The 26,620-nt window shown below is 43.0% G+C and overlaps 1 protein-coding gene across 6 annotated transcripts in view; it reads right to left on the reverse strand.

Moving 5' to 3' along the window:
* The window catches only part of APP (amyloid beta precursor protein), a 236,498-nt gene that overhangs the window by 157,932 nt on the left and 51,946 nt on the right, over positions 1–26,620 (reverse strand). For all 6 annotated transcript variants that reach the window (XM_053657546.1, XM_053657544.1, XM_053657543.1 and 3 more), the window contains exons 2-3: positions 24,429–24,596; positions 5,070–5,199 (exon numbers count right to left, since the gene is read on the reverse strand). In XM_053657546.1, the coding sequence (XP_053513521.1) occupies positions 5,070–5,199; positions 24,429–24,596 (298 nt within the window). The remainder of the gene's footprint in view (positions 1–5,069; positions 5,200–24,428; positions 24,597–26,620) is intronic.

The following is a 26,620-nucleotide window of genomic DNA, read 5'->3' on the forward strand; positions in this document are numbered from 1 at the left end:
CATAAATCAAGAAATAAGAATTATATAATGTTTAAAATAATAAAAGCAAAATATATGTGCAAAAGAATATACACTACAAGGACACCAAATGATTCTGGCTGTTATATCTGGGTAGTAGTTTCACTTCCTAAACTTGCTATAATGAACATGTATTACATTTGTATTTCGAGAGATTTATTTTAAGTACACCACTGCAATTCTCAGCAAGTTCCACAGATGAGATGTCCGTGAACATCACTATTCACTTTGCAGTGCATCGCTGAGGAGTGAATCGAGATCATGGCAAATACACTGAGGATTCTTTCTTTAATGTCTATCACCCCGGACCTGCACAGATGAATTCCGTGTTTTAATAAAACAGTGACAAGAGAGCACGCCCACAGGGCATATGAGCAAATTTTCAAAAATTAATGACCCACACTCCGTAATGACTCTCCAGTTTAAAAACAAAGACAAAATTAAAGATTTAACTCAGTACATCATTCACACTATTATAATTCTTATCCCAGACAAAGCATACCTTATTAAAAGTCCCGGCAAGAAGACTGACATACTAACAAGTACCATGGTTAAAAATGAGAAGATAAAACGAAATTGGAGTTGGAGCCAATGAAAATCACTACATTTTTCTCTCCTAAGTTTGATTTACTAAAAAACAAACAATCTTTTCAACTTTACAAAGCGAATCAAGCTGGAGCCAATTATTTGGGGGCCCATTGGGAACTGGGAGAGAGAAGAAGGAGGTTTAATCACTGGTTTTGGAGGATGACATCCCTAGGAAAAAAATCACTTTCTACAGGTTTTCCTGCTTAACCAAATAGGAAGGGGCTTTACCTTCTCAGTCCTTCCCCACCCAGGAGGAATCTGTACGATAAATGCAATTTCTTCCCATTCTACAATCCTCCCTGAGACAAATGCAGCTCCCAGATGCAAATTTTGAAAAGAAAAAAATTAAGCAAGATCAAGGATCTTTCTGAAAACACAGCAATGATTAACACTGCTTAAATCTGGTTGACTGTAACAATGCAGATGGTTCTTTTGATTAGTCAGCATGCTGTTTTTAGAAATGTTTTCTCTTAAAAGTAGTTATTCCTACTGTATAAAGCACTTAAGGCGCAACTACCAGAAGCTAAACACAATTGTTCTGTGAGCCCTTTCAAGAGGGTGGACTACCCTTTTTTAAAACTACCATCTGATGATAGATGCAAAATTTTACGTACTGATTAAATAGTCCATCTTTTTCGGATCATAAAAGCTAATCGATTATTTTGGAAATTAATAGAAAAATCTTAAATAAAATAAAAATCACCGGCAATTCCACTGTTTAGAGATACACCACAGGAAGATTTCTTTTCCAAGTATATTTTTTTGGTATGGTCGAGAATCAGACTCTATAAACTGGTTTTGAAGTACGACTAACTTGAACGCTCAAATGTCCCATCTGGAGGACCACGTAAAGAGGAACCCGCTCTCTCTCCTTGGGACAGTGATTAACCTTCCCTGGTGAAGACATGTCCAGTAATTCTGGTCATTCACTAGGAGTGCATGACACAAACAGTTCTTAAAAAACACACAACAGGCAGGAATTTAAGTCCCTCTGGCGTGCAGAGGCCAGGCTCATACAGCATCACCCACACAGTACATGTGTGCAAACCCTGGCACGTGTACCTCCCAAAACTTCACACACATCGAATCGGCAGAGCTCAGCAGTCAGTGGAGATTGGAGGAGCCCCAGGCAGTGACTCCCTAACACCCTGCGTCCCTGTACTGGCTGGCGCATGTGCGCATGGACAGCATCACTGACGTCTACAATGAAAGTGTTCTCCCATCCCCATCCACAGTCTTAAGATAGGTGAAGTCATGTGCAACACTCGTGAATACTGTTGTCTGTGTGATGTATCTTACGAGAAATACTGAGCAGTAACACAAATAAATTCAAAAATGACTCTGGTACAGTATCTGTCGGAATATCTGAATATATCCTTTTCACAGTAAAGAAGATAGCTGTAGCTAATCCACCCAAAAGCAGCCCAAAACACAAAGCTGCTTGTTCTCAAGTTGTACTAAAACAGTATAATTCAAAATTAAGATGAATTGAGTACCTTCAATTTTTCATCTGACTGTATCTGAACAGCTTCCTGGTCATTACTACTTACGTGTGCAGAAAGCCTTAAATATAAAATGATGTAAGTTGACAGTTAAAGTTGTAATTCTTTACCTTCTGATTCCTTTGCATTAATTTATGAACCTGACTTTGCCCACATTCATCAACAGCAATTTAGCTAATGCAGTGCACCTTGCCCACACTGCACAGAAGGGCATCGATTTCAAAAGAGGGTCCAATACACCGTGGAGAGTAGTCATTCAAATGGAAAAGGCTTGAAAGCTTTGCAAAAAAAAGTATCCTTGAGATAATGATAATGATGTGCTTGAATCCCATAGGAGACAAATAATAAAATGTTACTATGATTAAGACAGATCTTATCCTTGGGGTCCAGAGGCACAATCCAAAGCAAGGGGTGAAAGGAGAAAGCCAACTCACTCTCAAGGGACATCACTCGCTCCAAGGGGAGAAAATGGCAACAGCAACCCAATACACTTTCTCCGTCCCGACAAGGAATTCGAGGTACCTGGAGCAAGTACGCCCAGGGCAAGTACATGGATCAGAGAAAAACAACCCAGGGCAACACTAGATCCTGCATCTGATAAAAAGAGCAGGAAGGGTGCATGCCAGACTTAACAGACATCTTTCTCTATTCAAGCTTAATATAAAAGACAATTTTACTTTGTTTTCTAGGTAGCACCTTTCTGAGAATTCAGCAAAATAATCTCTTTTGTCTAAAGGATGTAGGTGGATACAGCCAGAATGTTTATAGGATACTTATGTTATTACTAAATAGTAATTCTTTGTTCCAGTTGCAGGTAATACATCGGGCTGCTATTACTCCCAGAAAGTGGAAAACACTGTGGGGTGGGGTGGGATTTATCCTGTTCCAGGGTCACGATGGTCTCTTTCATAGGTTTTTAAAGAAAGTGTTATTTACTGCCTCTGTATCACAGTCTTTCCTCTATGACCTGTTTTTGTAAATCAGGTGGATGGTTGCTCTGAAACAATTTTGTGTTAATACTGTTGGGAACGCTGGATGAAGAATGGAAAGATCTTTGGCACCTTTCCTGACTCCGCCACTGCTGAGCTGCGTGAGTTACAGCAACAGAGGCGGCCTCATTGACTCAGTGTTGGCGCCTGTGGAGTGGGAACACTCAGGACGAAGCTTCCCTAAACTGTGCATAACACAGAGTATCAGGATAAAAACAAATTGTTCTGACAGCTAATCACAGTATTATCATAAAATCTTCTCACTTCATATTTCCATCTGAAGACTTTTTAAACATTTCTTGTTCCTTTTCTGTTTTTTTCCCCCCTGGAGTCTCAATTGACCCTTGTCATGGAGTAGAGCTTTTCCGAGGTGGGGAGGTGTCTGTCTGCCACAACTGAGTGGCACCGGGTAGTGACTTACATACAATCTTCACGTGGATTGCACTTCTGAGTCAATTCCAACAACTCCAAACAGAACTGTGAAGCAGCAAGTTATGAGCAAAATGATATGCGTGCATCTGAAACAAACTGCGGTGTGTCATGCCAAGTGTCATACACAGTGACTCTCAGCCAGAGACCTAGTACCTCTTCCCAGTGAGCTCAGCATGTAAAGAAAATGTGTTTGAAACATTTCACAGATGGGCAAGTGGGAACCAACAGAAACCAATCATTAACAGAAACAAATCATTAACTGATGCTTGACTACTTCCTAACTTATACCAAGAGACCACCACATCATTTAGCTCAAGTGCTGAATTATATAGTCTCTTGGCATAACAACTAAGATAGTTTGAGAGGCCTTGTAAATTATTTAGGAGCAAAGAATGAAGAACAACGAGGAAACACTTGAATTATCAAATGTTTGAGAATTTGCTTTTCCAACTCTCCTCATCAACGGTATTGTAAGTAGCAGTAAATCGACCAGATGAAATCTTCACACGAATGCCCAGTTTTTTCTATTGATGTCTGAAATCATGCACACGCATGAACAGTAATCAGCATGCTCACATTCCGTTCATGTTTAACCAAGTACTATAATAAAGAATTCCAGAATCTTCAGTAGTTATCCTTAGATTTCTAAATTTGCAGCTGGGACTTAAAAAAAATTCCTTTTAGTCTTCATAAGCAGCCATTACAATGTATATGCATGTTTGTCCACTTCCTCCTTACACGGATCTCTGTACCCTTATTTACAATTACCCTCCTGCTGAATAAACTTGCGGAAACCATCTAGACGCTAGTCACCAGGTCAGAGACTGCTGATCCCCACAATGCCTGGATATACACACATAGCAACAGGGAAGAGACTAACAACCAGCTCAGAATAACTGTGGAGTATGATAGTGTTTCCACAGGGGAAAAGTGTAATAACACATAAAACAACTCAGTTTTTAAAATAAAAAGTTAAAGTAAAATTTGAGATCGGCGAGAGAGACACATTTAAACCTTAGTGATCAAACTGCTTCCTCTCGTTTGATGTGAGCAGAAGAAAAAGCCCCCAAGTCCAACTCCCCGGCTGTGGCAAACAGGAAGGGCAGCCGGTGTTGTAAGGCAGAGACTGAGACACTAGCAAAATGCTGGAGCTTCACATTAGCTTCTTTCTTGTATGAAGTCGAGGAAACACACAAGACCTCAATTCTCCGAGGCTAGACAGCCAGTGTACATGGGAACCACCGACAGAATTTGGTCAGATGAAGATTCCTGGGCTCTACCAGCAGGCACTTTCATTTAGCAGAACTGGGACCAGTCCAGAAATGTGTGATTTGGAAAAACACACTGGGGAGATTCATTCTGCGCCAGGAAATTCCCACCGATGTCTCCCGTGCTGCCAGGACGCAGGCTACCTTAAAGCCTAACATACAGTCCGGCCAAGAGTGGCAGCACGCCAGAGGAAGAGTCTGTGCACCCGTGCTAACCAGAGCGCCCTTCCTTCCCACCCCACGGCCCAGGGCCATGGCGGACGGGCTCTCACCTAGGCAGCGGTAGGGAATCACCATGTGGCCGTGGGACTTGCACTGCTTGCGGCCCCTCTTGCACCAGTTCTGGATGGTCACTGGCTGGTTGGCTTCCACCACGTTGGTGATCTGCAGTTCGGGGTACACCTGGGGGAGCACAGTAAAACGGTCAGTGGTAACCTGAGGCAGGGGCTGGGCTGAGCAAGCCCCTGATCCACCACCTCTGTTATTCTGATATACTTCTATCTCCCACACTCAAGCAGGCCCTGCTGGCCAGTCAAGCTGAAGTGACTCGAAGGAACGGAAAAGATGCAAATGACAAGCACCTAATCATTCCATTCAAAAACATTAAGCAATGTGACTTTATTATTTTACAGCACCTATTCAGGCTTAAATCATTTTTTCCCCAGAGGAGATAAAAAGAAAAACAGGGAGAGAGGATTCACTCCTAGGCACAGGGTCATTTTTAATGGAAAGTAAGCTGGAGTGAGAATCATATTTTATAACGTCCTCAGTAAAGTTAGTAGGTTCACTTGCAGATATAACTTTCACTGAAATTCAACCCAGTCCTATCTTACTGATTGTAGGCAAATATTCTACACACAGGATATGATGCATAGCAAGCTTTCTATACAAAAATCTTCTTTACTCAAAGTAATTTACATAAAAATAACTCATCAGACAATTACCAGGTCTGCCATTTAGATAAAGAACTGCATTTATGAATCTCTTCCCTTGATAATTAGCTACAGCCCTTTACTTTCTACTCTTCTCAGTAAATCATGGTGCTTACTGAGCACTTGGAATGCAATGTGGAATTTCGATGCACCAATATATATTGGTGAAATATCTAATCATTTCTGCTTATTAATAATGAGTAGATATTTGAAAGAAAATATTATCATAAAATATATTTCTAGCCGCAGCTAGTGTTGAGTGCTGGACTGCAAACCAAAAGGTCACCGGTTCAACTCCTAGTCAGGGCACATGCCTGGGTTGCAGTCCAGGTCCCCAGTAGGGGGCACATGAGAGGCAACCACACATTGATGTTTCTCCCTCCCTTCCACTCTCTAAAAATAAATAAAATCTTAAAAAAAATTTTTTTTCTACAAAGAGTTGTCCCTTACAAAAATCTTGCATTTCACCAGCAGTACTAGTCTGTCAGAGAAGTACAATTAAGAGAGAAGCATTAAGAGGGTTGAGATAGCCAGGGATGTTTAGAATGATGGGCCATGAAATCTAGAAGGGAGGGAAGGGAGAACAGGAAGGGGGGAACCTCAACAAAAAGGCTGTAGCATGAGGTCTGGGCTACAGAATTTTAGCATAAAGCTACTGGAGAAAGTGAAGTGACTAGAGGTAGCACATAGTGTGTCTGACAGTTGATACTGTGATTTGGGACAAGTTAGACTATTCAGTCATCGCAAGTAGTGTGATACAACCGTCAGAGAGAGTGGCTGATGAAAGCAAGATGGCTGGAGGCATGAAAACCAGGGAACCGAGAAACCGCACTAGGGGAAGCATCTTTGAGGTTCATAGTACAATCACGTAAGAGTCACAGAAGGGGCAGTTCTTGGGATGACAGGAAGCGATGAGCTAAAACTTCAAAGACAAGAGAGAAGGCCTTTGAGGATGAAGGAGAGCTACAGATGACCAATAAGGAGAGGGTGTACTTCAAAGTTGGGGCAAGGGTCCTTTTAGGCAGGAGAGGAGATGGGTTTGGAGGTGAAAATGTGGAGGAAGGAGGACATCTGCATCTTCTGGCAAAATTCCACGAGGACTTCGAGAAAAGGACGTCTACCCAAGAGGGCTACTCGGGCTGCAGTGCCTGGGGAACAGACCCAGGTTTCAGAGCAAGAATACGATGCCCACGGTGTGCGGTGTCGCTACAAGGAGGTTTGCTGATGACCGCTAGGGACAGTCAGAGAGGCCGGCCTGGCCCCTATCTTTATTTAAAATGTTGATATTTTGTTCACTGAAAAATTTATACTGATTTCGCCATTTTAAAATACAGTACTAAGATATTATTTAATCTTTATTCCTGAGTGCCTCACTTCCCCTTCATCCCAGCCCTGAGATAAATCAGTTTACAAAAATAAAACATTGAACCCGTGGTACATTCAGCACTCAAAAGACCTGAGCTATCAAATCACGAAAAGACACGGAGGAGGAGCCTTCAGTGTGCTGGGGCACAAAGCACTCTGCCCCCAAATATCCCACAACAGCATATGACTTATTTTGGATTAAAGTAACTTGACCAGCAGCAGCCGCAGTGGCAGAAGCTGTCTGACTCTAAATGCAGGAAATGAATCCCCATGTGAAAGGTGCCTTCCGTGCCACGAAAGGCCTAAAGGGGCAGAGGGACTCGGGAGGAGACAGCCTTGTCACCAGAGGTAAAGAATCCAGAGCTGAGACACCCATACACATGAACCCTTGGGAATTTCAGTAATTTACTGCCCTACACTCACATTCTATTTCAATCCCTTACTGTGTATCCCAAAGCCTAGCTCTTTGTCTGGTCAGATTCCCCAATGATTTATTGTTTCTTTTATGTAAAATTGCTTTTTTTGCAACTCCTCTCTCAGAGAGAATTATCCTTTTAATTCTCCCATGCACAGGTAATAAAACTCGGGATCTTCCCATCCTTCTGCCTTGTGCCCATTTTAGTAGCAGCCCAGCAGCAAGAACTCAAGCAGGGTAGAAGGAGGGGAGCCCCTCTCCCTGACAATTGCATAGTACTCAGAAAGAAGCCAATCTGAAAAGGCTTCATGCTGTGTGATTCCAAATATATCAGGGCCCCCAGCCTCCCTCCCCCCATCTGTGGATGCCACCCACCTTTCTGCCTGCCTGAGCTCCGCCTCTTGCCTCCCACACCCCCCACCCCACTCTGTGAAAAAATTATCTTCCACAAAACTGGTCCATGGTGCCAAAAAGGCTGGGGACCGCTGAACTACAAGACATTTTGGGAAAGGCAAATCTATGGAGACAGTGAAAGATCAGTGGTTGCCAGGGGTAGGGGGAGCGGATGAATGAGTAGGGGGAACATGGAGGCTTTTCGGGGCAGTGAAGTATTCGATATGCCACTATAATGGTGAACGCATACATGGCTCAAACTCGGTGGCCCCTGACATCAACTATGGACTTGGGGTGATGAGGAGTCAACGGTGGTAACAAGCGCCCCACTCTGGTGGGGGCTGTTGATGATGGGGAGGCTGTGTGTGTGCGGAGGCAGGGTGTTAGTGGGAAATCTCTTGTACTGTCCCCTCAATTCTGCTGTGAACCTACACTGCTCTAAAAATAGTGCATTTAAAAAACATACAAAATAAGGCACTGATCGGTGTCAGGTGGGGTGAATTCCGTGTGGAAAGCATGTGCTATGAGAACACACACCCACAAAGATACCTGAATCAGCATCCTGGGGAGGGGACTGAGAAAGTTATTCTTCGTAAACAATAAAAGTGCCTTGGCTCCAAACGGAAGCAGCTCCCCTCCCTTCATTTTATTTTGTACGTAGGTATCTTGGCACCACAGCGCATGCACTGCAGTCTCAGATAATGCTTCCACTTGAAAAGTGCCACTAAAAATTTAATAACCCCCTGGCCTTTTTCCATATGACGACAGGTGAAATGGTTCTTTGCACAGGAATATAATTCTCCCACCACCTTCCCTTGTTTATTGTGTCACAAAAGTACAGCACTCATGAGTCATAAACTCTGTGACACCAGAGAATTCGCCCTGAGGGACAAGACTTTATGTGCAGTAAAGTGTGAGTTACTGCATGATTCTAAAAGGGTTCCAGCTGCCACTTCACAGAAATACTACCCCGCTGAGAATTTTCCCAGGGGCGTTCGGTTTTCTACCAACCCGGTGGCAGGCAGTCAAGTCACATTGTCTTCTTTTCAACACAAAACCAAAAACACTGTGTGTACGCTACAAACTGATAAATAGGCGAAAAGGATCTCCGGTTCACGAGGCATCCCATGGTCGGTGTCCTAGGGTAGCAGCTGCCACAACAGGGCGGTGACATATTCCGGTGCTAATTTTCTGGGAACAGGGCCTCTTTCCTAAAGATCACCGGAGCTTCATGAAGTGATCGGTGAAACACAGAATCTGCTTTAGTGCCCACCACAAAAATCTAGGGTACATGTGTAATTTCCTGCTTTTCAATTTCCTCTCCTGAACGCTGACAATGGCCACAGTTCATACGCAGATGGATGAGATTATACAAAATCCGAACCGAGGAAACCCGAGGCACCATTCACCTCCCGCCCAGCGATGGAACCCCAGCAGCGATTTCAACTGGCCCCACCTACTTTTATTCAGAGACAAGCAGCCATTAACTTGGATCTGCCAGAGATAATAGAATTGTATTGTTCTAAATTAATGTGTATTTTAAAAGGGGGAGGGACATCGACAATCAAGGTCACGACATTTCTTTTGAACCAAGCCTGTCCCAGTAGAAGTGATTACACGGCACAAGCAACCCCCACCTTGGAAAGCAAACAACAAAGAACATAGTGAAAAAAAGGTTTGAGTTTCTGACAAAAATCTCAAGTCCTATATACCTAGTTTTTTCGTTTGTTTGTTTAATTGAGCAGTTCCAGTACATGACCAGACAAATAAGCACTTTATGTTGGAACAATAGCATACATAGCTCATAGTTTTAGACAAAAGTAAAAATTAAAATAATTTGACACACAAATGTAAATGTGCTTGTGGTTGTAAGTCCCTGACCTTCACCATAAGTAATTACAAGCATCAGTTCAATGTCTTCTATTTTCTTTGCTGCATCTCAAATCATAACATAGGAAACAAGCACATGAGTTCCTTTAGCTATTTAATTTGCATGTTTCCGACCCCAAATTATGAGTAACTATTTCCTTGGTTATTAAAAAAAGACTGGATAATTACAAAGTTATCTTAATAAAAACTGAAAGAGGAAGCAGATCCAGGGCTGTGTCAGTTCCTTGACAAGCAAACTGTCCCCAATTTGTAAATTTTCCTAAATTTTAGCTGCACAGTCCAGTGATTGAATAAATACATACACTGCGCTTCAAACACACTCTCACCTTTACACAACACTGCACACCCGAAGCTCACTGGGGTCCTCCCTTGCGGACAAGCCTCCGCCAGTCCCCGGGACGACAATGCTACCCCTCTGGCCTCCTGCAGGAACGCTTTCTGGTGTTTATCACAGTGCGCCTCACATTCGCGTTAAGTACACAGCTGTACTGCCTTCCCAGTGAAAACGCACTTTACTGAAGCACAGAAAACACAACCTGGCACCGGTCACCTCCCTATGGCGCCCCCATTCATTATCTTTGTTTAAGGCTCTCACAGAAGAATTCAGAGCCAAGGCCCCTCCCTGCGGAGCCCCCTGCCCCCAGCCCTCTGCAGGAGAACTCATTAGTGAGTACTTTAAATTTGCAGCTCTGTCCTGTAGCTGATTTCAGCCACCAGAAAATGAAGGGTAAACTGCATCTTCTTCTTCAAGAGTTCTGAGCTAGCAGCACAGACAGGCTCTAGCTAGATAAGGGGGGCACCCAGCAGGCAGAAGAAGAACAAGGCATCTGGAAGAGGCAGCTGGTCTACCACAGGAGACCAGGAAGATGTGCAGAGAAAGAACTAAGATAAGACCCTTGTAGCTGAGAAAGACAGACAGACGAGAGAAAGATCAGACAGGGACAGCCTGATTATCTATTACCCCAGGGAGGCATGACAGGTCCCTTTCAATAGCCCCCCTTTCAAACTTAAGCTACTTTGCTAGCTTTATTTTGAACAAAACGCTGGGAAAAGGCCTAGCTCCAATGTAGGTTCACAAATCTTCAATGTCTGTATCCAAAGCACTTTATCGGACCACATTTCCCTGATCACCCACCACTTTCTGCCTTCTCTTGACACTCACGTGCCTTCCTGCCCTATCAGACTAAACACGCCTTGAAGGCAGGGACGATATGGTTCATTTCTGTGTTCCCTCAAAAATGGCCAACACTACGATAGCACAGTAAGTTCCTGATGAATAGTTAGTGAACATTTCTGGGTAAATTCAGAATCTGTTCTAGGAAGGAAAGTCAGTATATATTACTCTCCCACTGGGTGTATCTCCTAAATAAGATATCTTCTAAATAGTAGAAGATTGGAGTTGGATTATGAGCTTTTTGAGAAAAAGAAGCATCTTAGTGTCTTTTAATGTCATCCTTCCAAATATGATATGCCAAGTTATATGAACAGTAGCATCCTACGTACGAAGCTATAGACAAATGCTAATAATTACAGAGCTGAGAAAGATGCTTGGGAAGAACTAAGAGTCAGGGTCTCACTTAGGCTAAGAGGGCCCATCCCGCTGGTCCAGGCACCTGAGAAGCTGCCTACTCTTCTGACCAGAGAAACACGCTGCTGTTTTTAAAAAGAGAGTTGAAGCGATTCCAAATGCTAACAGGAAGGAGAATGGTAAAACAGAAAGTACCTTAGATTCATATTAGAAGGTTACAGTTGGAAGCCTAATTGGTTTTGCTCATTGGAGAAAAACACCTTAAAATTTGATTACCATCAGAACATTTTCATTCTAAATTAAAAAAACCTAAAGTCGTTTTCCCTCTCTGTCTATCCAAATTGGAAATATATTAATCTCCAACAAGATGACATTTAAGTTGTTAAATACGTATAGCAAAGAAAAAAATTGATGATATTTAAGAGAGCCAAGAACGTGCAGTTATATACACAGAACTAGAAAAATATTTCTTTGAGACCTACATTGTCAGAGTTCTCCTACAGAAACTTTCCTATTTCCAATATTAAGAGCAAGTAGAAGATCCCTTGAAAACCCTTTGCAAACAAGCTACCTGGAATAAAGGATTAATGCCAAGAATTTTATGTACAAACAACTAAATTCCAAAAGACCAAGGGTATTTCAAGAACACAAAACCAAATGTGGTTAGGAAAAGCCCCAAAAAGGAGCTCATGGGAATTGTTATTAATTCTGTAAATAATTTACTTACAGTTCTTTCTAGTCTTTCAACTTTTGAAATCAATTTTTAAACAGATTCTCAAGGATATTTCTCTTCATGAAAAAAAGTGCTAGCAATTATGCTGTGCTAATGAAATGGCACTCTCAATACTTAGGAGGTCAATCAGTAACATTCCCCTTAGTCGGTTTAGAGCTCTGGGAAAGCAGTCCGCTCAGGCAGGCGGCTGGCCAAACTCAGCTCCACCTTGAGCGGGGCAGGATGGAGCACCTGCGTTCCAGGGGTATGCGGAGGAACCTGCCTGACTAGGTTTGATCATTACGGGAGCTGAGTGAGAGGGGCATGGGGCCTTCATGCCACTATCCTTTCTACTTTGTATACATGCTTGAAGTTTTGAATTAAAAAATGAAAAGTAAGAAAAAAAAACTAACCCAGTGGGAAGAGTCAAGTTTCTAAATTTACATTCCAAGCGAACAAAACAAATACAAAATCAACCAAGATCCCAGCTGTGTATGCATGACTGCACTTGGCACGTGTGAACATGACCATGAAAGAATCAAAAACTCTACAGCAAAATGGTATAGAGGTAGCCTAATATGGGACAGCGTCCACTGAGAGCTTTCATGTACTGATTTCTTTGTCAAAGAACATATCCAAGAGGAGAATAAGGACCATATATAATAACTGAGGGTTTACTATGTGCCAGAACCATTGCAACTGGTTTAGGTGTAGACAGTCATGTGACCTTCTCTGGTTTAGGTGTAGACAGTCATGTGACCTTCTACCAGGGGGCAGTTGCCCCATCTCCCAGGAGATGAACCTGGCAGAGTTGGAATCTGACTGAAAGTAGGAGCCACTCGTGAGCAACTCCAGGAACCCCCTAAAAACGAGTTTCAAACTACTTACACCTCAGTAACTAAACCATAACAAAGGACATGCCAGACAATACACTCCTGTTTCTGGGTTAAAATGAGACAATTTCTCCTCTAAATTTTCTGAAAACAAAGAAAAATCCTATCCAACTGTTTTCAACATAAATTCTTTTAATCATGAGGGATGCTGGAAACAGAATAACTAATTTAAGTGAGGAAGAGAACTGGAAACCAACCCAAAACTTCCCTGCTCCCAATTTAATGAGGTGCTGAGACTCGATGTGCAGCTGATGAAGCACCACGGTAATAATGGGACGAAATAATGGGACGCTGAGCGGTGCTGTGTTTGCACAATGACAACCTGAAGCTAGGACAGAAAATGCCGCATGCGAGGCATTAGCTTATTTCCCAACAATCAGACCCATGTCTACTGCTCACACCGTATGTAAGTATATTGTTATACATACATATACACACGTGTACTCGGACTTGGAAAATACCATCCATGAGCCTCGTTTGCTATCAGTTTTATTCCTATGCGCTGAAGGTGGGATAGAAACAAACCCTGGGGGCGAGGGGGGGGGTCCACAAAATAGATAGTGAAAGTGCAAACACGTGTGCACACGCGTGGCCCAGATTCTCATTCTGTCGATTTATGCTAGTTTTCTTACTTTTTAATACCATGCCAATTATAAAAGTACAGTATGGCTGCAAATCTGTAATAACTGAACATGCTTTTAGGAATGAGATAAAAAACCAAGGAGAAATGTTGAGTCAAACATCAATTTGATTAAATAACAACTGTTCAAAAAAAGTCCCAATTGGTTTTTATCTCACTTATCTATAAATGCTGTGATTTGTGCAAGCAATTTCTTTATTTATACAGATCATTAATGCATAAAACATATCTGCTGTCATGTACAGATAGACAAATACCTTGATACAAAAATTATCTCACCTAATAGGAATTTCTGGATCTTTCCCAAACCAATGTTTATGTGCCTGTAATTAAGGGGTCAGTTTTAAGCCTATGAAGGTGGATGCGCACACAGCAAAACCTTAGAGGCCAAGAGTGCACCATGGCTTTGCCACCAGGGCATGGTGGTGACAGTTTGCTCTCTAAGTTGGTTAGATTAAAAAGGTTGCATTGTTTGTTTTTTAAATGAATTTTAACTTCATACTACTGTCGAATGAAAACAAGGTTGAGAAACAATTCTTGCCTGCAAATTCCATGTTCGGTTATATATTTTAGACTGGAAAGTTGAGCAAAGAAAATGGCTTGACTCAACTCATCAAACAGTTTTTGTTTTGTTCGGGTGCTGGAATGCTTTGTCTGGTGATCCTGTTAATTCACAGACAAAACAACTGTTCATTCACAGCAAGAAGGTTGAAGAAGCAGAGAGCAGGTATTGTTTGCTGTGGAAAAGAAAACACTTAGGAAAAGAGAGCACACCCATTATCTCACAGAAGGCGTGACGAACAAAGCGGCATTCACCTGTCTCCTTCCCAGCTGCCAGCTCTGGGGCTTAACCTGTTCCAAACTCCCTGCAGAGAGCTGCTCTCCAGGGTGGTGAGTTAGCAGAGCCATGGACACCTGCTGCAAGCCCCTGCCTCCTGCAAGGTGTGCTGAAGGTTGGGGAGGGGGAGGGGGCAGGGCCTGTTTTAAGTTCTCTCCTTAAAAAAAGAAAAAGAACAGTGCTGGAGCTTACACAATTTCTCCTTTAATATGACAGTTTTAAACTTACAACACATCTCTGTGCTCTTGTCATAAAGGGAGGTCTAGGACTGATTAGGCAGCGCTCTGCATTGCTCAGGTGGCAGACAGCAAAGGCTGGATTTGAAGGGAGTTCTGTCTGATAGCAAGGCCCACGTTCCCCCTTCAATGTGGTTGACCCCAGGGGCTCCCTTATCACAGCATCTTGTACACAACCAGGCACTCAAGCAGGATAATGTTTCACATTTCTTTTTGCACTAACATCTTGAATCCCTTCTCTCCCCAATCTAACCCATCCTTGGATAACAGGCTGATACTTCTAAAGGTGTTTTGAGCAGAAAACACTCACACTAGAAACAATCCCACAGCTCTTACTTTTATTAAATTTACTGGGATGGCATGGATTAACAAAATTACATAGGTTCAAATACATTATCTGTATATTGTGTGTTGAGCACCCAAAGTCAGATCTCCTCCCGTCACCATATATTTGACCCCCTTGTACCCTTCACTATCTGACTGTCCCCTACCCTCTGGTCACCACCACACTGATGTCTGTGTCGATTGGTTTCAGTTTATGTCCCACACATGAGTGAAATCATATGGTTCCTAGCTTTTTCTGTCTGACTTATTTCACTTGGCATAATATTCTCAAGGTCCATCCAAGTTGTTGCAAATGGCGGTACTTCCTCTTCTCTTACGGCCGAGGAGCATTCTACTGTCTATACGGACCACGTCTTCCTTGTCCAAGCCTCTGTGAAAGGACGCTTTGGTTGTTTCCACGTGTTGGCCATAGTGACTAATACTGCAATGGGCGTGGGGGCGCACCTATCTTTGTGAATTGGTATTTTCAAATTTTCCCAGGTAGACACCCAGCAGAGGGGTCACTGGGTCATAGGGTAACTGCATTTTTCATTTTCCAAGGAGCCTCCGCACTGGTTTCCATAGTGGCTGTGCCAGCTGCCATTCCCACCAGCCGTGAATGAGACGGAGGTTCCTTTTCCTCCACAGCTTCACCCACACTTGTGACTGCCTGTCTTGCTAACAACAGCCATTCATTCTAACAGGTGTGAGGTGGTATCTCATTGTAGTTTTGACCTGCATTTCCCAAATGGCTAGTGTAGTGGTGCATCTTTCACGTATTTGGCCATTTGTATGTCTTCTTGGAAGAAGTGTCTGGTCGGGTCCTCTGACCATTTTTCATTGGATTGTTTATTTGGGGGGGGGTGTTGGGTTGTATGAGTTTTTTATATATTTTGGGTATTAACCTTTTACTGGAGCTCTTCCTTACCTCCAGAATCAGACTCCAAATCCCCAGATTTATAACAAGACCCTCTCATAGCCTCATCCCACTTTTCGTTTTTCTAAATGCTGTTTTCAATTTATCTAATTGTATATTTATGTAAGTTCCTCATCAGCCGAGAGTGGTGTTTCCCTGCCATTCAGCAAACATGACACAAAATACGATCCTGAATGCACTTAATAAACATTTGGTAAAGGCATAAAGAACTGCAATACACTTCTAATTTTTTCTTCCCCATCCTAAAGCCTCTAGTTTAAATAAAACTGTTTTTTTTTAAGAAAAGAAAAAAACCTCCTCATTTCATTCAAGAGGACAATAAAACCTACAGATTTTCATTTCTGTCTCTAAGTTTTAATATAGGCTCTTCAAGAGGAATATTACCCTAGTTTTGTTCTATTTATATTTACAAGACTGATGGTTCCGTTGGTCAACGTCTGGGCGCTACAACAGTTCATTAAGGCTGTCAAATGATGAATAATTTATAGTTATTTTCAAGCTGTTTTCACGATGGCAGCACTTTCTCCATCTCATAGAGAATGGAGGAAAGGAGCTGTTTTCTATTAAAGGACCACAGAGGGAAATAAGAATCGAGGGGATGTCTGTTGTGGTCCTCTATTATTACACACAAACTATCCCAAAACTTCACGGCTTCAAATAATAAGCATTTCTCATCGCACACAGTTTCTGCGGGTTAGAAGTCTGGAAGTGGCTAAACTGAGGGAACCCAGCTTTTCCAGGGGTGCAGTCAGGATATCAGCCACCATCTCACAAGAGTTTGCTGGGCCACAGGATCCACTTTCAAGTGGTTCGTCCACATGCCCGTCAAGCTACTGCTAACTGTTGGCGGGGGGCTTCCATTCCTCACACATGCACATCTCCACAGGGCTCCTGAGTGTCCTCACGACAGGGCAGCTGGCTTCCGCCAGAGCACAAGACATGCAAGGCCGAAGCCACGTGTCTTTTCTGAACTAGCCTCAAAAGTCACAAGCAACACCCTTTCTGTAATATCTCATTGGTCATTCCTGGCAGCCTGGCACAGTGTGAGAGGAGACTACATGCGGCCATGAATATGAGGAGAGAGGCAAGGACCACTGGGAGCCGTGGAAGTCAGCGACTTCATCATAATGTACGATTTCCTACCCTGCTGGGGTGTTGACCGGGCAGTCTTTCTTCTCACGGTGGTGTCAGCGGGGCTACAAATGACAGCGTCCCGTCCTTCTAACTTGGGCTTTTCCACACAGCTGTCTTCCCAGAGCACGAAAAGAGAAACTCCTCCAACTTTTTAAGACTTCGACCCAGAACTGAACCAGCGTCACCGCCACACCATTCTACTGGTTAAAGCAAGTCTCAGTTCAACCAGCACTGCAGGGAGGGTGTAATTGCTGGAAGGCTTAACTCATCAACGCCCCACAATGGCACCGCTTACCACAGGGGCACATAAAGAGTAATCTAGGACTTGCTTATTAATGCTTTCAGAAAGCATACTTAGTGATCACTTAGCATGTTTAAGAATATTTAGTCATGTATATGTTTATCGCTGTACTACTGAGTGATGATCATACCACTTGCCTAAGTGGATAAAAATAAATTGAGGACAAATCTGGACTTTGGGCCGAGATTCTCCCAAGTCTGCCCTAAAAACTTCTTTAGAGTCCCATCAATGGTCCCTGCAGAAGGAAACCACAAACTCGTTTGCCGGGACGCGCTCTCAGTGCAGAGAGGGAAGCAGAGCCCCTGCCCACACTGCGCAACCCCCACGCCGAGGGCCGTCCGTCCACAGCAGTGAGTAAGTGAATGGCCACCAGTGTTGGGTCAGAGCTGAGTTTCAGACAAATGCTTTGTACAACAGTTATTCCCAGAGACACCCTTAGCCTGTAATCCTTTTGCCCCTAGAAGCCACGGCAAGTCCTGGTGCTAGCTCAGGCTGCCACGACAGATTACCGCACGACATCCGACTGGGTGGCTTAAGCAGCAGAAATGTATGTTCTCAGAAATCTGGAGGCGGAAAGTCCGAGATCAAGGTGCCGGCAAGGCCATGCTATGGTAAGAGCTCCCTTCTTGGTTTGCAGACGGATGGCCCGGCCACCTTCTCTGTGTGTCCTCACGTTGCTTCTTATGTGAGCAGGAAGAGAGAGAAACTCTCTGCCAGGTCTCTGGTGTCTCTTCTTATAGGGGCACCAATCCCACCAGGAGGGCCCGCCTCCGTGACCTTGCCTCTCCCGAAGGCGCCGCTTGCAAACACCACCGCGTTATAGGTCAGGGCTTCCAGGTAAGAACGGGTGGCGAGAGGGCGCATGCGCACAAGCGTGTCGTCATACATGTAGGCACGCAGCAGCCTTCACTCCACACTTGGTAAAGAAGCAAAGGACAATCCTCAAACGGCGCCGATTGTGCCAATAAAACAGGAAAATACGAAGAAAGGCAAATGTCAGAACGATGACTGGGCAGGAGCACACCTGCTATTTCTGAGAAAAGAAGGAGAAGGGATGGATATACAGGCGCCTGGAATTTGGAGGATTTGAGATAAAATGCGGACTAAAAAAATCACTTAAACCTTACGTGTCAAGCTATCTTCCCAATAGAACTTGATAACCTGAAACTTTACAACCAAAGGTAAAAGACTCAATGTTTAGTTTTTCTAACTTTGCCCTTGACTCATGATAGGACGGGAGAAATCACGAGGCCGAAATGCAACATCATAATAATAACAGCAAAACGATGGCAAGGACTACAAAGTGACTAGATGATTCACTAAAATAGTATTTGACACATCGAATTAAGTTAAGCGACAACAGATACAACTGGCGGCCCATAGAGCATCCTTTGAAAAAACAAATTAAACGAGTAAGTTACACTAGTTAGCAAACGGTCAAAATGAGGTCATGGTCATGCGTTCAGTGGGTTTTCTTCTCTCCTAGGTCCACAGACTGCAAACAGCTGCCTCTCCAACTCAGCCAGCTGCCTCTGCAACATCTGTGTTTGGGGCATCAGAGGGACTGAGTGAGCACGCAGAGAAAACAATGTGTCCCTCCCTACTGGGAGGCGAATCATCAGTAAATGATTAGCACTAGAAATGGTCACAAACAGTCATGGTTTCTATGTATATTTTTAACAGGAATTTGCATGATGGTAGATGACTGAATACAGTGAATAAATATCTTCATGGTGCTGAACAAAAATGCTCATCAATCTGGAATTCTATATCTGAGTCACACTGTTCAATAAGAACGACAACTTCTGGAAATAACTGAAATGACAGATGTCCAAAAAATGAATAAAAATAAATGATACAGGAATAGAAATCCTTTGGGGAAAGGACGCGCTGAAAACAACAACTCCAGGCCAAGACAGAACTTACAACTATGGGAATTTATGCCATGAGAGCAGATTCCTGTATTACGATATTGAAAATATGAAAGTAATACAATTTACAAAACCTGGGAGAGGAAGTGGAAAATGTACAAATATTATCTGTGGCTTTCCTAGCAGGGAATCAATCAATACTGTCTAAAATAAAACGTGGAGTTAAAAAAAGGATGAAAGGAATGTAAACATTTTCAACAACATACATCAAACTCAATCTTACCAACGAAAACTATTCTGTATTTCTAATTATACATAAAAAACACCAGAACACCGACAGAGTGAGAAGTGGGAGGGAGACCCTAACATATCAATAAGGAACATTCCACGCAGTTTAGGATGCACCATTCGACAGGAAAGTGAAACACTGTTTAAAAGTTCTGAATAAACACCCGCCCCCCTTCCTCCACATGCACACTTTCCCCAAAGCTGGCTCAAGTCGGGGGCACTACAAATTTCCCCAGCCACCTGCTCTCCAACCTGTAAAGCTTTTCTAATGCATCGTGTTTCTAATCCCACTGTGTTGGACTGTGCTCACAGCCCCATGCCACCTTTATCCCTTTTCTGCCAAGAGGCCATCTCCCCCACCAGATGGTTCAGGCCTGGCTGTCAAATAGGCCACACACCCACATGGCCAGTGCAGGCCAGTCCCAGTACTTGTGGCAAAGGCAGACATGTGACCAAAAGCAGGACCAACCAGAATCCCTCCTTGGAATCACACTGCACGTTGGCACAAAGCAGCTGGGAAGCTGGGGTAGGTGACACACTCCCAGAGCTGCCGGCTGCCGCCTCTCCTGGCCTCCTAGAGGAAAGCCATCTCAGCAGAAGGCGACCCCAAGGGTGAAGGAACTACCAGAAAATGAGAGAGACCCCAAAAGAGGGATTCCAGGAGGCACTGAGTCTTAGTTCCACCATCCGAGGAACCACTTTATGGGGGTCCTTCATTAAAGCTCTATAACTACCACACACTGTGGTGGGAAATACTCTGTGCAAAAGGTGTTCAGTGGGTTTCCATCACCTGGCGAACAGACACTGGATCATTAACACACCCTCATTATTTCCTTATCTTTTTCTTTCCTTTCCTTTTCTCCCCTCTCCTTTGCCAAGACTCAGCCAATCACTTATCTACTAGACCCCATTTCTCTCCAGATAGTTTTCTTCTGATAGACCTCTGGGTTTCCCACAATTAAATTTCAGCTTCCTTTAGCTTAAGTTCCTTCCCTTTAAAAAACAAAGACACAACAAAAAGCAAAGAAGTCCTTCCCTTTTCCTTCAATTGCCCTCAAGTTCTTGGCTTCTAGGTCTTTCCTCAAAGAATCCACAGATATCTTCACTACTCATTCATGCATTCCTCCTGCAATCTGCAGCAATTTCACTTCTACTCCATTGAAATGGCTATCCCAAAGATCAACAATAACCTAATTAGAATATGTCCAAAACTTAGAAAGGGACAAAAAAAGTTTACTGGGTACCCTGGCAGTAAAATCAGGCATTGTCTTCCAGGAAAGGAGTGTCTGATTCTACAGGGTGTGCTCCTCTGACTGCTGGACTGGGCTACTTTATGCTCTGTGAGGGTGCACACTGTAGGGACAGATGGCAGTGCTCTTGTTTCCTGTCCCGGGCAACATAAATCAGGTGAGTGCTCGTAGCTCTGTGAGTGAAGCTTGTTGGGAAAGACTTTCTATCTCTCCATGTCAAACTGGACCAGTTTTAACATCTAACAAGATACCTCCTTAATTAACGAGCTTAATAAAACCTCTGATGTGGGTTCATTTTGCAAGAGTCCTGATTTTGCCTTGTCAATAGCTATCCCTCCGCCATGTTTGATGTGCATCACATCTGAACTCTCATCACCTCCCCTGTTTACAAATCAACCTGGCTTGACTTCCAGCACATAGCATCTCCTAGGTCTGGTCCCAGGTCTCCAGCCATGGCTCCTCCTCCAGGGATGGCGCTCTTTCTCTCTGTTCCCCTAAACCACTGTGATTACCCCAGGTTCCTCCCCAGGATTCCACCAGAGAAGTATCATGAGGGCATAATGAAAGCATGCATTGACAAGGCGGCTGACACTTGGTTAACGCTCAGTAAAAAATATTAGCATCGTCTTCACCTTGGCCATGTGCCATCACTGCCACTGTCAGTCATCAGGGTGCTAAAATTACTTTACAAACCTTCCTCTCCCTTTAGATGCCCCTTTAGGAGCAGATCCTGTGTTCTACTCATCATAGCATCCTTGGCACCCAGACAAATACGTGTGAGGAAGAGAGAAGCACTGGGCTCCAGATAGGCAGTCATATAATCATTCTGCATTAAAATATTTTTAATGAAAGATGTATTAAAAAGGGCCCATGCAAGCCTGACTTCCAGCCAGCTGGGGGCCGGGGGTCTCATCACTTTCCCTCTCCCATTTGTCAGATCTTGACATCCAAAGACCCCTATAGCCCAGAGCCATGAGTGCCGTGTGGTGGTGGGGGGGAGCACAGTTCGATGACGATATAGTATAATGGAAACATTTGCCCGCATCATTTAAAATTCCATAGTAGTCACAGTAAAAAGTAAAATGGAAAAGGTGAAATTCATTTTAATAACATAGATATTTATAATTTAGTAACACAGACACATGATGTTTTAACAGCTTATGCAAAATATTTCAATATGAAATCAATATAAATCATTAACGTGGCATTTTCACGCCCATCTTTGAAACGCGGCACCTAATGTACACGCGCAGCACCCGCCAGGGTGCCCCACGCACGTGCCACTGGTGGCTACTGCACAGCACAGGGTGGGGGCTGTGGCAGGGTGGCCCCAGTGGGAACGAGAAATGGGTATATGGGGACAGAGCGACAAAGCAGGCAGGTGACTTTCTCTTTTCAAAATGTAAATCTGTAGTTATTCTCTCTCTTTAAAAATAAAATGCCTTCAGTGACTTTGTGTTGTTATGGCATAAAGATCAAATTCATTAAAAGGGCTAATAAGACGATGTTGTGACCCTTTCTTAACTTCTCCTGTCTACTGTGTGTCTAATGACCATCTTAAGACTGGCCTGTATGTATCGCTTTGTAAGACCTCTGTGGGTGGTGAGCTGAGCGAGGCGGATAACACCGGAATTGCAAAACAAAGGAGAAACAGCCAAAGAAGCTCACTTCCCTTCCCTTTCACCCGATGGTCACTAATGATCTGGCAAAGTGTGGGGCTGAGAAGGACCACTCGGTGGCTTAGCCCTGGGACAAACAATGGGCAAAAAGAGGAAGTGAAGCTGCCCAGGCATCAGTGGGATCTCTAAGTGGAGCAGGGGTCAGGGTCGGTCTCAGGGTCAAGAAGAGCAATGTTTATAGAATCATCATAACAAAGGGAGGAAAAACTTAAATGCAAACTCCGATATGCACCTCAAAAGAGCCATTCAAGAGAAATGATGATGTAGTTAATGTCATTAACTAAATTTGAGTTCTAGCCTTTCTTCAAAAAAATTCCATTTAACATTCAGAATGCACAATTTATATTTATATCCAGAAAAATGAAGTGGTGTCAAACACCTTGTAAGCACGCACTTGCAGAGTTTCAATTTGCCAATATCATATTATGTGTGACATTATACTGGAGGGACTCCTCAGGAGAAAGTGAAAGTTATTTCCAGAGTGTTTCAGAAATGTCCTAAAGGGGCAAAAGTGAATTAATTATCAATCCCTAATTAATAAGTATGCAGGCAGAATCTTTTTAAGAAGAAATATAAATATCACTTAGTTATACTAGTTATTTCTACTTAAATATAAAGAATTACCTTTTCCCATCACAATTCATATTCCTTCAAGATAAAAATTACCTGACATGGAATAAATTGTTATAATGTATTTATACCAAAAATAGTTCTGTTCTTGCTAATTCTCAAAACATAAAAGTTGATATTTAGAGACTCCCCTTTTTTAAAAATTAATTTAGAAAGAAAGAGAGAGAAAGAGACATGGATTTATTATTCCATTTATTTATGCATTAATTGACTGATACTTATATGTGCCCTGACCAGGGATTGAACCCACAACCTTGGCATTCCGGGACAACTCTAACCAACTGAGTTACTTGGCAAGGGCCTAGAGATTGTTTTTTCCTAGAATGCTACCTTAAAATTATATATACCTATGTGTGTGGGTATATACATACTTATGTGTGTGTCTGCGTATCTATATCTGTATTTATCTATACATACGCATCATAAATAATTCATTACATAGTCATTTTAGATCCAAGAAGGCTAAAAGAAATTTTCTAGTACATAAAAGATTATAACAACAAAAAAATACTGCCAGGGTATCTTCCTGCATTATATGAAGGATAAGAGATTCTGCTTTTCCAAAGTGCATAGGATTAATTCCTTTAAATGTGCTTAAAATACAAGTAACCATATATCTTAGAACAGGTAAGTGTCGACTGAGTGAGGAATGAACTGCCTGGGATTCCAGTTATTTTAAACTGAATTAATAAGGAAGGAATACACAGTACAATAACAGAAAGGAAGCTGAGAAGAATCACAGCAGGGGTGAAGGTGAAGTCAAAAAAGCAAAGAGCAAAACAGTGCTTACTGTAAGCTACCTTTGTTATTAAAGAAAAGAAGAAAACAAATATTCTGTGTTGCAAGAAGGATAAATCGAGAACCATGAGACTGTTGATCAGTAGAGGAAAGGTGACGAAAGGCGTTTCTGAGTATAACTTATTACAGGTTCAATGTTTTAACACTGAGAACACTTTACATTTTCAAAAAGGATAACTAATAACGAGGGAAAACAACACACACAAAAATAAAGGAAGTGACTATATCCAATTGGTAACATAAATAGAGAAACTTAATTCTACTTTCTTTTGCACACAATACTTTGCACAGCTGGAGTGAGACATATTCTGAAGATAAAAGGTCCTGCAAAGATGTCTGAATTCTTAGTTTGTTTAATGATGGTCATGATATTATAGAATTTAAAAAAACATTTATGTAGATGGTAGAGTAAAGCAAGTAAATATCATTAAGGGTGTAGTGAATCACTAGGAACAAAGATTTTTCTTCGTAAGACATAAAATGCAAACATGTAAGTTAAAAAATGAATCAAGGCACGTATGTAAGTTACAAAATGAGTCGCGGCACGTGGTCCAACGTGGCCAGCGCAGGGCCTCACCTCCTGGCAGTACTGCAGTATGCCCTCCTTGGTGCCGATGCACGTCTTGGTCCCCGATGGGTCCGGCTCCCACTTCCCATTCTGCACGTTCATGTGCATGTTCAGTTTGCCACAAAACATGGCGACCTGGGGTTCGGCGAGCAGGCCAGCATTGCCGTCAGTGGGCACCTGGAAAAACAGGTCTCAGTTAGTTCTAGCAATCCGCAGTTCTGGGGCAGAGGCTGGCGGAAGGGCTGTCACGGGGGCCGTGGAGCTAGGAAACGACAGCAGAAACAGCTCTATTCCTGCCGGTTCTCAACCGCGCATTAGTCCCACCTTCCGCACTCTTTGCAGTTAAGTATTATGTTCGCTACGTACACTTCCAACCACTTGCAATACAGTTCTTACTGGGTTTTTTTTTCTCTTTAAAAAAAGAGAAATTAGTAACATTAAGAGAAATCTGTTCACTGTAAAGATTATACATTCCTCCATGACAGATTTTGTGGTGCCTCTTGAAAGGTTCTGACAGTAAAATAGATGCTTCTCTGAAATAAATACACTGGCTTTAGAGGGAACCACTGCCTCACAATAAGCCCCAGTTGACTCACACAAAGAACAATGCCAGGTCCTAACCCCCAGGTCTGGGGGCCATGCTGTGTGTCACCTGCCAGAGCTGAAGGCACAGTGTTGGTGGGCACCATCAGTTAGCAAGTGACTACATCCTAATTTTCTGAACAAACTGCTGTTTTTGGGTTGTATATTTTTTTACCATGCCCAGACATGACGGTGTTGGCAGTTCGCCCATTTCCCCCCACGAAACTCGTCATCACGGTCTCAGCTATCCAGAGTAGGTTAGGGGTGCAGGGAGTCAAAAAGGTCTCCGCCAGAGCCCAGCACAGCGCCCACCTACTGTGTCGTGAGCTCTCAGTAGTCCCCAGCTATTCTGGCTACAGGCAATATACCATTTCAGGGAAGGAACGGGGGCAAGGGTGCCCTTCAGTACTTCCAAACCCTGCTGTGCACAGGTATTACCTTCATGTAAATATTTTAAAAAGGGAAAATGGGAGAATGAAAATATCTGTCCTCCCTCACTTAATGAGTTCAACATAGAAAGAAAAAAAAATTAGCAAGAGATGAAAATTAAACCAACAGGAGCAAAAAGTGTTATTTGAAGCCAAGGAATCAAAAGACACGTCCAACAAAATAATTCCTCCCTTATTAACTGCAGCTGCTGAGGAGGGAGGTATGTGCCGTCGAGGGCAGGGAGGGTTAACCACCAGCAGAAGCCATTCCCTCAGCGAAGAGCTGGGTGATTCTGTAATAACTTGTATCATTTCTAAAAATTGTTCACAGGAGGAAAAAAAAAAACCCTGAAATTGCACGGAGAGATTTCAGTTAAAGAAAACGGCTTCCTGACATTTCTTCCCACAGAAATGTAAAAATAGAGCAAACATCTGTCCGTTCCAGTCATCCTCATTCGTATTTTGTCCAAGCACCTCCCAGGGTTTACGTCCTTTAAAAAAGGTCTGGCCCTGAGCCCAGCTGAGTCCTATCACTGACCTGAGTGCAAAACCTCTTGACAAAATCTTTAAAACCCGAGTCCAGGGGACATTTGCTGCATTTGCAGTTCTGCTTTGTCAGGCACATTCAGTTAACGAGGCGGGTGCCCCCATGTTGCCAGATGCGGCAAACAGCAGCGAGGCCACAGTACTGGATCATGGGCAGGAAGAGCTGGGACCTCGGCTCCCCAGTTTGGGCCCCTTGCCACCTCCCTCGATTTCTAAGCCAGAAACTGAGAGGCTCATTCTCCAACACATGCAAAGAAGCAGCCTACGCGGAATGCTCTATAAACTTCAGTTTCAACAGCTTTCCTGAGGGAGTAAGAGAGAATCCAATGCCTTGATCCTAGAAATCAGAGCACGAATTCTGTCCATTCTATTGAACTAAGTAGTAAGATAACAACATTGCAAGAAAGTCAAATAACAAAGATATAACAAGGGTGTAAATTCAATGCTATGAAGGATATGAAATATATTTATAATATATAAAATATGTACATTTTATTTACATATGAAATATGGGCTTTGCCCTCAAGGAATTTTTACTCCAGCATGGAATCACCATTGTGGTCCCCATGGTGTTTTATTCTGCTCAGACTCATTCCTGTCCTGAAGATTTCCAGTCTCAACAGAGCCTTGGTACCTTATCTCTAA

Source organism: Artibeus jamaicensis, unplaced genomic scaffold, assembly GCF_021234435.1.
Source record: "Artibeus jamaicensis isolate MK-2021 breed Jamaican fruit bat unplaced genomic scaffold, CSHL_Jam_final scaffold_474, whole genome shotgun sequence".
Taxonomy (NCBI): Eukaryota; Metazoa; Chordata; class Mammalia; order Chiroptera; family Phyllostomidae; genus Artibeus; species Artibeus jamaicensis.